This window comes from Dipodomys ordii, unplaced genomic scaffold, assembly GCF_000151885.1.
Source record: "Dipodomys ordii isolate 6190 unplaced genomic scaffold, Dord_2.0 Scaffold23, whole genome shotgun sequence".
NCBI lineage: Eukaryota > Metazoa > Chordata > Mammalia > Rodentia > Heteromyidae > Dipodomys > Dipodomys ordii.
In genome coordinates this window covers 184680-197452 of record NW_012267239.1, presented here as the reverse complement: position 1 = coordinate 197452, position 12773 = coordinate 184680, and the positions used below count along the sequence as shown (strand labels likewise).

At 49.1% G+C, this 12773-nt stretch overlaps 1 protein-coding gene across 1 annotated transcript in view; it reads right to left on the bottom strand.

The window, feature by feature from the left end:
* Positions 1–6568: 6568 nt before the first annotated feature.
* Positions 6569–12773, bottom strand: part of Bcr (breakpoint cluster region) — a gene marked incomplete at its 5' end in the record, with an annotated part of 143055 nt that continues 136850 nt past the window's right edge. Inside the window, 5 exons of the mRNA XM_013014243.1 lie at positions 6569–8954; positions 9325–9487; positions 9908–10013; positions 10637–10771; positions 12008–12147. Coding sequence (XP_012869697.1) covers positions 8865–8954; positions 9325–9487; positions 9908–10013; positions 10637–10771; positions 12008–12147 — 634 coding nt within the window. The remainder of the gene's footprint in view (positions 8955–9324; positions 9488–9907; positions 10014–10636; positions 10772–12007; positions 12148–12773) is intronic.

Here is a 12773-nt window from a genome sequence, read left to right as displayed (position 1 = left end):
ACTCTGGGCCTGGGCGCTGTCCCTCAGCTCTTCAGCTCAAGGCTAGCACTCTACCACTTGAGCCACAGCGCCACTTCCGGCTTTTTTCTTTTTGCTTAAGTGGTGCTGAGGAATCGAACCCAGGGCCTCATGCATGCAAGGCAAGCGCTCTACCACTGAGCCACCTTCCCAGCCCATGAAGGACTATGTTCTATTATAGGTTAACTTGACAGCCTTTAAAAATGTGTTTTTATTATTTTGATTTTTTTCTAGAGGCCCTGAGGGCATGCCTGTTCCATGCTTTCTTCATTTCTTGTGTTGCCTGTGACCCTTAGTGATCCTTGGTTTATAGATGGATTCTGCTAATCTCTGTCTCCATCTTTGCATCGTGTTCTTCGGAATCTCCATGTCTTTTCTGTTGCTGATAAGGACACTTGGCCTTAGGCTTTGAGCCCTCCCCAATCCAGGATGATCTCATCATCAGAATTTTCCCTTCATAATAAGCACATACGCATTTATTCCAAATAAGGGCACATTTTGAGTTTCCAGGTGGATAGAATTGGAGGAAGGCACATTTCAACAAGCCACGGGGGGCCTTTAAAGAGTTACTTTCCCTTTCAAAGACTTTGTTTTGTCTGAATACAAAGAAGCTCTCACAATACCAATCAGCAGGAATAATGGCCATGAGGATTTGTTGACTTGGGTCTGTACATCTGGAGAAGCCATCATCATATACAAGGTAACACATCTGTCCTGGCAATATGAAGTGGTCCACCTAACAACTGGCCTTTTCTCACTCATTTATAAGTTGCTTTACCTTGGGTCATGAAATCTTCAGTTGGGACAATTCTTGGTGACCTATCCTTGTAATCCCAGCACTCAGGGAAGCAGAGGCAGGAGGATGGAGAATTTAAGGCCAGGCTGGGCTACAAAGTAAGATCCTGAAATAGATAGATAGATAGATAGATAGATAGATAGATAGATAGATAGATAGATAGATAGATAGATAGATCAAATGGCCAACACAAAAAGGAATCTTCAGTTGAGACTAGGTGTGTAGCTCAGTAGTAGAGGGTTTGTCCAGTGTGCTTAAAGCTCTTGTTTCAATTCCCAGCAGCACAAAATAGCAAAGAAGAAATCCTTATTTAGTTGTCAAAATCACAGTGAGGGGCTGGGAAGGTGGCTCAGTGGTAGAGCGCTTGCCTTGCATGCCTGAGGCCCTGGGTTCGATTCCTCAGCACCACATAAGCAAAAAGAAAAAAAGCCAGAAGTGGCGCTGTGGCTCAAGAGGTAGAGCACTAGCCTTGAGCTGAAGAGCTGAGGGACAGCGCCCAGGCCCAGAGTTCAGGCCTCACCACCGGCCCCGCAAGAAAAAACAGAAAACAAAATCACAGTGAGAAGGTAGACTGTTGGATGCCAGGAAGTGCAGATGAATAGGGGTAGTGACTGGCTAATGGATGTCAAAGACAAACTTGTAAGAAATATAAAGATCTTAATTGGCTTTAACTTGAAATTCTTGAATTGGATGACACTTCGGTAATAAAACAAGTGTTCCAATAGGCTGAGTCCAAAGGTTTTTTTTTTTTTTTTCCAGTCATGGGGCCTGAACTCTGGGCCTGGGCATTGTCCCTCAGCTCTTCAGCTCAAGGCTAGCACTCTACCACTGGAGCCACAGCGCCACTTCCGGCTTTTTTTCTTTTTGCTTATGTGTGAGGAATCGAACCCAGGGCCTCATGCATGCAAGGCAAGCACTCTACCACTGCGCCACCTTCCCAGCCCCAAGGGTTGGTCTTATAGACAAAGAGGAGATGAAGAAAGCAGAAACAAAGAATAAAAATGTAGATTGGAATGATGCCAGTGGCTCATACTTGTAATCCTAACTACTCAGGAGGCTGAGATCTGAGGACTGTGACTTGAAGCCAGGCTGGGCAGAAAATCCTGGTGAGACTCCTATTTCCAATAAACTACTTTAAAAATCCAGAAATGGAGCTGTGGCTTAAGTGGTAGAGCCTTGCATCCAGGCCCTGAGTTCAAGCCCCAGGACCAGAAAAAAAAAATCAAGAAAAATTATCTTTATAAGGACTCAAACAGAAGGGATTCCTCTCCCCCCTTTTTCTCTATGCTGGGGATTAAACCCAGGGTCTTTCCAATCTATAAAATAGAGTGTTTCAGAAAGGAATGGTGATGATGGTTGAACAGTGTTATGAATGATTTAAAATTATCTACATGTACATTTAAAAAAGTCACAATTTAGCTGGGTGCCAGTGGCTCACGCCTGTAATTCTAGGCTGAGATTTGAGGATTGTGGTTCAAAACCAGCCCTGGCAGGAAAGCCCGTGAGACTCTTATCTCTAATAAACCACCAGAAAACTGAAAGTGGCCCTGTGGCTCAAGTGGCAGAGCGATTACCTTGAGCTGAAGACACTGCCCAGGCCTACAACCGACCAAAAAAAAAAAAAAGTTACAATAAGGCTGGAAATGTAGATCAATAGTAGAGCACTTCCCTAGCAAGTATGGGTAAGGTCTTGTGTTCAATTCAGAGAACTACTCTTTCCCTGGACCAAGATGGTAAATTTTGCCAGGTGCTGATGGCTCACTGCTATAATCGAGGCTGAGATCTGACAACCACGGTTTGAAGCCAGTCCAGGCAGGAAAGTCCATGAGACTCTTATCTCCAATTAACCACCAAAAAGTTGGAAGTAGAGGCGATTCAAGTAGTAAAGCACTAGCCTTGAGCAAAAAAGCCCAGGGACAGCATCCAGGCCCTGAATCTAGGCTTAGGACACACACACACACACACACACACACAAACTTAATTTTACACACATTATTATTATTTTTAAAAATCAGAGAAAAATAATATCCTCATTGTTTCATATCATGACCCCCCCCCCCAACCCTTCATTTGAAGATCAGTTTCATCCAGCCTCCTGAACATGGCTTCACGTCTCTTTAGTGGTAATGGGGTTTGAACTCAGGGCTTCAATTTTGCTCAGCTTGCTTGTTCAGATGGTGTACTATCACTCAAGCCACACCTCCAGTTTAGCTTTTTGTTGATTATTCTGGAGATGGAGTCTTAAGGACTTTTCTGCCAAGTCAGACTTCGAACTGCCGCCCTCCAGATCTCAGCCTCTTGAAGAGTTAGGATTACAAGTGTAAGCTTCTGGTGGCAGAGTTATTTGCATTTTTGTAGTGCTGCAGACAGAACCCAGGTTCTAGTATATTCTAGGTAAGTGCTCTACTGCTGATCTAAGTCCCTAATCCATTTTGCAGCAATAGTACATAAGGAGTTGTGGTATTTGTCTCCCTCTAGATGAGCCTGGATTTCCCATACTCCTTGAACTGTGCCTTGGGGTTCAGAGTTTGACATCTTTGTGGGCATCTGAGTCTCTGGAGTGGATGGAGGGGGCTACCTGCTTCATAGTAGCTCAGACTCTTTCATACTCACCATTCTGGGGCTTTTCTTTTCTGGTCATAGGGCTTGAACTCAGTGCCTGGGTGCTGTTCTTGAGCTTTTTAGCTCAAGGCTAACACTCTACCACTTTAAGTCACAGAGCCACTTCTGGTTTTCTGGTGGTTAAAGAGTCTTACGGGCTTTCCTGCTCCAGCTGGCTTCAAACTGCTATCCTCAGATCTCAGTTCCCTCCCAGGGCCTATTCTTTTGGTGGCTGCTGAGCGGGCAGCTATTGGATTCTATTCCTCATGCCTTTCTTTGACCTGGATGTCACTTAAATGTACAGACTTGAGGGGCTGGGAAGGTAGCTCAGTGGTAGAGCGCTTGCCTCGCATGCATGAGGCCCTGGGTTCGATTCCTCAGCACCCCATAAGCAGAAAAAGCTAGAAGTGGCACTGTGGCTCCAATGGTAGAGTGCTCGCCTTGAGCTGAAGAGTTGAGGGACAGCACCCAGGCCCAGAGTTCAGGCCCCACAACCGACAAAAAACAAAAAGCAGACTTGAGGGGCTCATATTTGGACAGTGATTAGTCAGGCCTTTCCCAGTTCAGTTCATTGGAATGAATGTGGGGAATGTGGACAGAGCCCTTGGAACTGGAGGCTCCTAAAGTCCTCTGCTCTATTGTCATGTGATCCATACCAGGCTGCCAGGTCCAGGGCATCATTTTACCCCAACAGCTGGTTTCTTTCCCAGTCTGGTCATGTTGAGAGATACAATATCGTCTTGTCTTCCAGAACCCCATTTATGTGCATGTCTGTTACATCCCTAGCTGGCCTTTCTGTGAGAACTGGGATGACCCAGGGTTCTGCCTGGTAGCTGACCCATTGCTTGACTGTTCCCTCCCACTCCAGTTATGCAAACTGGGCTCCAACATTCTCATCCTAGGTCTGTTTCCCCCTCCCCTCAAGAACAACACTCCTCCAGCTCCAATCCTGCCCACTGACCTGTGGCCTCTGCTCCCCAGGCCATTTGGGCTTCTTCAAGAGCTGGCTGTCATTCCCTCATATCTTGTTTATCTTTCCAGAACTTCTTATGACAGTTCATCATTAGAGTCCATAAATGCTTCCTTTAAAGGCAACTAGGGCTTTATTTTGAGGTCTCTATATGTAATCCTGTCTTCCCTTTATTTGAACAGAACATGCTGCCAGGAATTCTTAGTCCATGGGCCCACATTGGCAGCACAGGGCTGGTGGGTGAGGTTTGGCCTTGACTCCTCTCGTTCGGCAGTCTTTCTGCTGATGGTGAGCCTGGAGACAAGGAGTCATGAGAGCCCCTAGCCTCTGCTGACAAGCCAGTTTAGGGATGCTTCATGGTAGGAAATACCTTGCCTGCCTTGGTTTCCTGTCTATCAAGAAAGGAGGGTGGATTTGGAGGCCTCTGAGGATTTTTAGAAATGTCAACAAACTCAGATTTGGGGAAGCAGTGATTGGTTTTACCATTCTCTGATGCCACTTGGCTTGGGTTGGGCCAGCCCTAGCCCCAAATCTCAGAAACTTAGAAGTCAGTTTTGGTTCTTGTTTGAAAAAACCAGTGTGTGTGTGTGTGTTATTGAAGGCACAAAAATTAGCCTTTTAGGGCTGGACACTCACTTGATAGCGACATCAGGCTGGGTCTCAATCTCATTGTCATATAACCATTGTCCATGGATAGGGTGATTCTGGTCTGCAGGAAGCAATGTTTGGAGACAATCTAATCCACACTGCAGGTAGAAGCCAGGTATCAAGCCTTCACCCGAGGTTGACCAGATACAGTCCATGAGAACCACCTCCAAAAAGTCCATGAAGGCTCTGAACCCACCTGTTACTTTGTCACTTCTAGTCCTTGTCAGGTGAGCCTTGTTCCTCTGGGAAGCCTCACGGCAACCTGACTGCAGAGGGCGGTCTGATGCTAAGTAGCCATGGCCTGATGGTCCCCAGGCCTATTTCACTCCCTCCATATTTCCACCTCATAGCTAGCTTCCTTGTAACTTAGGCAAAATTCATCTTTTTGTTTTGTTTTTGTTGTGGTGGTGGTGTTTGAACTCTGGTCCTGGGCACTGTTGCAGAGCTCTTCAGCTAAAAGCTAGCATTCTACCACTTGAGCCACTGGGCCACTTCTAGTTTTCTAGTGATTAATTGGAGATAAGTCTCAAGGACCATTCCTGCCTGGGCTGGCCTTGAACTGTACCCTCAGATCTCAGCTTCCTGAGTAGCTAGGATTACAGGTATGAGCCACCAGTGCTTGGCTGCCTGTCTTGTCTTTTTTTTTTTTTCTTTTTTTGGTGCTGGTGCTGGTACTGGGGCTTGAATTTGTGGCTTCATGCTCTTGCTTGACTTTTCTGCTTAAGGTTGGTAGGTGACCACTTGACCCACAACTCTACTTATGGTGTCTTGGAGGTTGATTGATGGGTCTCACAGACTTTCTTACCAGGTTGGCTTCAAACTGTAATCTTTAGCTTCTTGAGTAGCTAGGATTACAGGAGGGAGCCCACTAGTGCCTGGCTTCAGGATTCTTACTGGTTAACTGAGAATCACAGAATTGTCTGGTTTTTAACCTCAACTCTGAGTTCAGCCTCCTAAATAGCTAGGATTACAAGTATGAGCCACTGGCTCCTGACCTGGACAGGCTCTGGAGAGCAGGTGAGAGGTAGTTAAGAATGTCTGGGTCCCCTATTCAGGCAACAGGAAGGCAAGGCTTGTAGAAACCACCAGGCTGAAGGACCCTTACCAGCACAGGTGAGAGCAGGGGCCCAGATTGGTGTAGCCCTCCTACGGGGGTGGGGGGGGGCTGACACCAAAGGAGTACTCATAGATTTCCTTCTCTGCCACCTGCCTCCCCTGCATCCCTCAGGTGGCCTTTTTTCCCCTCCCCCTCAGCCAAATCCAAGGTCCTTGCCCAAATGGACTACTTCTGGGGTTGTGTGGACAGTGCCTGCTTGTCAGCACCCAAAACCCACCAGGCCTGGCTTCTCTGAAGTGGCAAATGTTGACATTCTTCCCCTAGTGGTGGCCTGATTAGCCTTGCAAGGCCTCCCAAGCACCCAGATCTTCCCTGCCACCTGCTGCCCATCTCAGTTCAGAAGCCTAGGGGCTTTTTCTCTCTCAGAGGAGTTGATCATTGTTTTTCTCTTAAATCCAGAAATCACCACAAACTTGAGTCATCTTAGGTAACTTTAATGAAAGTGTCCACAGTACTTTTTCCCAGGGGGGTATATAGACAGCTGACCTCTAAACAGGATCACAGCTGCTCAGAGACCAACTACCCACCAAAGGAAGGCCGGGCTGCTGCCTAGAAGCTACACTTGCTGTGCCCTGGACTCAGGGTGGTCACAAGGGCTCTGGGCCTTTGCCCAGAGCTGAGACCTGCTGACTCCAGAAAAATCACTATTTTCCCGGCCCTGTGAAGCTTTGTCAACTCACACACAGGCTGGCAATGCGTTAAGATGGGAAAATGGAGGCAGCCTCAGTTCTAAAGCGATCACCATTACCACCACAGTGGCCTGGTAGTGGAGGAGCACTTTACAACTACAGAGTGGTCATTCCATTATGAAAGAGCACACGTCCCATATAAATAAAAGGCAAAATGAGGAGGGTGGGTGAGGAAATGGGAATTGGCACAGATGCTGAGATATTGCTTTCCAGTTTCAAGGCGATAGATGCAAATCAAGAGATACTAGAGGGAAGAGACATTAAGGGATGCGTTTGGCTTTTCTAAGCAAAGTGTTTCTCTTGAGGGGCTGGAGGGGCCTGAGACGGATGGAAATTGGTGCAGATAGGAGCACAAGCAGTTTCTGTTCTCATCACCCAAGAGGGTGGCCCTGTGCTATACAAGGAAAAAAGACAGTATCTGTACACTGTGCAATGGAGATTTGTCCTGGCCTTGTTTTTTACCTTTTGTCCCTGGCTGTCAAGGGCTCTGCCATGTGCTATAGGCTTGGCAGAAGGTATGCATTGCTGTCTGTCCCCTGATACCAAGGGTCATGGGAAATGTCCCAGCAGGTACTAGTGTTCTCATGCCCCGCTTCCGTCCTCTGGTTAGTGGCAGAACCAGCACTGGAACTGTAGTTCAGTTCCTTCCTTCCATCCCCAACTCCCTCTTTTTACGAGTGATGTGCATATTTAAAATATTTGGTGGCATCCTCTCTTCTCTAAGCTGGGTGGCCAGGGAGGCACAGAGATCCTGGTCCCAGCCCGAGTGCAGGCAACGGGGGTGGGTGAACAGGACTATCCACTGTCAACTTTGTGGTGGAAGCCGCCCCTGCTTTCCCGTGCCTGGCTTTCCTAAACCCCTCAAGCTTCTCATTCTACAGAGAGGTCAGAACTGACTCCCACTACAAGCAGAGCTGGTGCTTAAGGGGAAGACAAATGCTGCCGGGATACAGACTGTCCAGAGTACATTCTCCTATTTTACTAGGTAACTGAATCTGTTAGGAAAAAAATTAGAAACTATGTATAAAACTTAAAAATATTCAAGTATCAAAAGGCTATTTCGGATCAAAGTTTTAAAACAAGCTGTCAGCACGCTGCCACCACAGAGAAGAAACTTGTACAAAAGTAAACTGAGTCTGTTCAGCTGAGAGCGAGGAAAGGAAGTGATGGAGCAAGGAGGAGGGAAGGGAGGGAGCAGGCAGAGTGAGCAAAGAGAAATCAAGGCCTTCATAAGCCAAGAAGGACAGCCAAGAGCAGGCGGGCAGTTAGGATGGGTAGATGTGGTCACTCTCCCAGAAGAGAGCCAGCCTGGGTGTCTTTCCCACTGGTGTCTGGTCCCTTTATACTTCTCTGCTGTAGACTACATTGTCTTCTGAGGAACATAAAAAAGAAGAAAACAAAGCAACAAGAAGGGGAAGCCAACCCATTTCTGTACAGAAATCCTAGAAAGAAAAAAGGAGCAAGCTGTGAATCAATGCTACACAGTGTTGACTTAGCTTCTCAAACCCTGTTAACGAATACAATTGAATTTCTAAGTCAGGGAAATTGGAATGCCCCCTCCTACACAGGGACAGGGCTGTGGCCCCCCACAGTATGAAGCAGCAGCAGCAGCATTTTATTCAAGACACAATAGTGAGGGAATTTGGTGGCGTTCCCATCTCTCCAGAGAGGTGCATCTTGACAAGTGATCCAGTAGAAATCTTTTAAACTCTGATAAATTAAGTTCATAAAAACCACTCTCTTCACCTTCTCTCCCTGCAGCCAGGCCTCCACACTAAGACATGCTGGCTTGGGGCACCCTCTGGTGGTGGCATGAAAAACCACAGTCTAAGGCCAGCTCAGGGCTTGCAGATCCACTTGGCTGGGATCTACCAGGGCCACTTGGCCTGCTTTGGGTACTTGTCTCTTGGCAGATGACCTGCTCTTGGAATGGCCTGCGGTTTGGTTCCCACTTTGCAGATGGCCTGTTTTGCCACAGGTTTCCAGGCTGTTCGGCTGGCCTCTTAAGGAGATGCTGCTTGGCCTTTAGACTTCGGTGGAGAACAGGATGCTCTGTCTCTTGCTGTCAGGGGCAGGGATGGCCTCCAGCTGCAGGAAGTACAGCAACACTTGGACCTGTACAGGCAGAGAAGAATGAGGCAGATGGCTCAGAGGGGTACTCAGGGCTGCAAGGAGGAGTGTAAGTTGGGTGTGGGATACGGTGGAAGCCCCTCATACTAAGAAGGGATGGGTTCCCAACAACATACAACTTGGGATTGCTTTAGGACTCAGGCTGGATGCATCTGAGGGACCAGCAGGTAGCTTGACCCCAAAAGTCCTGTAAAGTACAGAGGGACACACAGTAGCCCGGGCGGGGGGGCCTGGCTCATAGCCACAGCTTCTGTACCCTAGAGGTGGGACTGGCTGGCAGGACTCAATGGGGAGCAGGCAGAGGCCACCATTATGTCGAGGCAGGGTAGCATGGGGCAGTGGCAATATCTCAAACCTGGGCCATGACCTCCAGGGACCAGCTGTCGGTCATGGTGATGGGCTGGCTAGGGTTGGCAGGGAGCTTGCTCTCCTTCTCTGAGGGCCGCAGCAGTGTGGGGCCGAAGACTGTGGCAAGGTTGTGCAGGGACATCTTGTTCACGGTCTCCTTTTCAGCCACCCTGTCGAGAGCCAAAACAGAGTGTGCGCTTTTACATCCCCTTGGGAACAGAGCCTCAACCACTGAGGGGACTGAGGACCCCCATTAGAGTCCCCCCAGGGAATATAGTGGTTGTATCATCCCTTCCTGGCTTCTGCAGGCTCCAGAACATAGCACAATCTTGGCTGTGCTGAAAGCTACCCCACCCCACAGTCTGAGGGGCCCAAGACGGAGTGCTCAAGGCCAGCCTGTAGGCAAGCTGGGCCCACTCTGGGCTAAGGCCTGAGAGAAAGAGCAGGGGCAAATGCAGTGCTGGGTGTGGCTAAAATACTGTCTCCAGTCCCCAGAGGGGGAAGGGCCAATGAGTGGGGAGAAAAAGTTCCACTGACTTGAGTAGGTGGGGTCCTGGGGCTCTGGATCCCACAGAAGAGTCAGGGCTAACCTTTTCAGGTGATCCAGAAGAAAGAGGAAGGTCAGTAGGTTGGCTTCTGGGAGGGACAGCAGCAGGTTGAGCATGCAGCTCTCCTTTGCAACAGGGTCTGAAAGAGCTGCAGAAAGCAAAGAGGGCTAATCTCAATGGCTGTAACCATGGCTGTAGACCTCTGTCCTGAGGGGGGTGGGGAAAACGAATAGAGCTCCCAGGGCTGTGTTGGAAGGTGCTGGGCAGTCCAGGCCCACCACTGCCCTTGCTTGCTCACACAGCACAGCCCGGGCTCATGCTGAGGACCCTGTGATGGGTGGCATGTGAACCACCCTGAAGGGCTGCCTCATTACCAATGGATCAAAACCACCCTTAGTACTAAGAGCAGAGGTATCATGATAGGAGCTGCTTAGGAATGGATCTGTGCTTGTGGCTGCCTTCTGCTGTATAGGCCCCTAGGAGGAGCCCTGGCCTACAGAAAGGAGGGCTGCAGTCTTCAAGTCCTCACATGCGGGTACATCTGCAGTACACAGTCCAGGGGCGCAACAGGCAGCCCTTGGGGGCTGAGGACTGGCAGAGCTGCCCTTGGAAGACGCGTGTTCTCATCCCCCACCTGTAGCTCACTAGAGGAGGGCTGCAATGTGGACCACGGTAAGGGGACATGGCTTTGGGTTTTCTTCTCATGAGTGGCAGTGGACAGGAGAGAAAGTGGGGAGATGTCCTTCACAAGGCTGGGTTTTCAATGCTCACCGATGCCCTCAGCAAAGTTGGGGTAGAACTCATCAGTGAAGAGGGGCTCTGGCAACTCCCGGAAGTAAAGCTTCAGTGTGCCGGCAATAGCATTCACATCCATCTCACTCATCATCACCGACACGTCCTTGTTATCTAGAAGGAACATGGGGGTGGAGTCTGCGTGTGGACCCTGAGCTGAGGCTTCTGCTGGCTATGAGGTCCTCACCATGCTAACTGCTGATAGGTCACTCCCCTTCGAGCAGCTCAGCTTCCTGCTCCCAAGCACCCATGGATCTAAGTCTGGGCAGGACTGGGAAGGGGAGCTCATCCCCACACCTCTCCCTTGCTCAGCAAGCAACAGCCCTGAGATAGAGCCAGAAGCACCTGCCAGAGGACAATGATGAGGCTAGTGTAGGACACGGCACTTAGGCAGGAAGTGGGCTGTCTGGCCTGTTACTAGAAATGCCTAGGTGCCGGCACCTTACTAATAGGAAGGCATTGGGATTATCTGAGTCATTTCAGTGTTGAAATTAGTGTTTTCCTTTGGGCCTAGGTGGCACCAATCCTCCAAGCCACAGGCCAGGCCCCCTCTGGTTGTCCAGGGGGACCTGATATGGGTCAAGGGCCCACCCAAGGGTGTTGGGCCCTTGAGAGCTCTGGGTCAGAGCAGGTAGTGCGTGCCCTGCAGCAGTCTGCAAAGAGCAAGTCCTGGGTGAGCCCTGCTTCTACCCCCCAGCACTTCAAGGATGCTGGGCAAGGACCCTGTGGTACTGGAACAGCCCTCCTCTCTCCCAGAGTCAAGGGTAATAGAAAGGTGAATAAGCGACAGCACTGGCAGGAGCTGGGTCACACCTGTGCCCTTTGACCCTCCAGATCCTCACATGGGCCACAGTCACACTGCACTCTTCACCTCTAGGGCCTACCAGTTCAAGTCCCATGAGAGCAGCCCTTGTTCTAGCCTGAAAAACACTGATGCTATTGAGATGGGGGTCTATTCTGTTCCGGTTGGCTTTGAACTTCTGGACTCACGCGATTCCCTTACCTTACCTCCCTGAGTAGCTGGAACTAAAGGCACAGATCACTGAGCCCAGCAATCACTTTCTTCTTTATCCATTTATTTGTCTGCTATGTAACCCAGGCTGGACCGGAACTCCCTATGTAGTCCAGGCTAGCCTCCAACTCATGATTCTCCTGGTTTACCCTCTCAAATACTGTGACTCCAGGTGTGTGCCACTTCACTCAGCTTTATCTCACATTTTTTCAGTAATAAAACAATGGAAGAAAAAGTACCAAGAATGAGGTGACAGGCACAAGGTATACAGGGTGCTCTAGCAGTATGGATACCACTGGCCACACCTCCACCCCCCTGCTGCCCAGGTTAACACTCACTGACGTCAAATGCAGCCTTCAGTGCCTGGATATCGGTGGCCACTCCAGACACACGGTAGATGCCCACCTCCTCCATGCCCCGGCGCTCAATCTCCTCCACACACTGGCGTACAATGTAGGGCACCTTGGACCTTTCTCTCCTGCAAGGAGAGAGATTTCTTTAGTGCCCTGTCACTCATCTACATACTTGAAGATGGGCCTGAGGAAGGTGATGAAGGTGTCTGGGTTGGGGCTACACACAGCCTCCTGCATGTTTTCCCTCTACCTGTCACCTGCACTTCATAAGGGCCTTTCAAAGGGCTTGATGCTGTTGAACCGTTAACAAGTTACATATACCTTTTGGGGGAAAGTCAGGAACCTTTCTTCCCCCTTGATGTTGGTGAATCCAGGGCCTGGCACAGGCTAGGTAATCAGTCTATCTAGCCAGTACTATCTTTTTTTTTTTTTTTGGTCAATTGTGGTACTTGAACTAAGAACCTAGGTGTTGTCCCTAAGCTTTTTTGCTCAAGGCTAGCACTTTACCACTTTAAGCCATAATGCTTACCGTTTTCTGGTAGTTAATTGGAGATAAGAGTCTCATAGACTTTCTTGCCAGCTGGCTTTGAACTGTAATCCTTCAATCTCAGCCTCCTGAATAGTTAGGATTACAAGTGTGAGCCAGCAAGTACTATCATTGTAAGTGAAGCTGGCCACCAGAGTGCAGTTCAAAGATTCAAGGCCCTGGGCTGGGAAGGTGGCTTAGTGGTAGAGTGCTTGCCTTGCATGC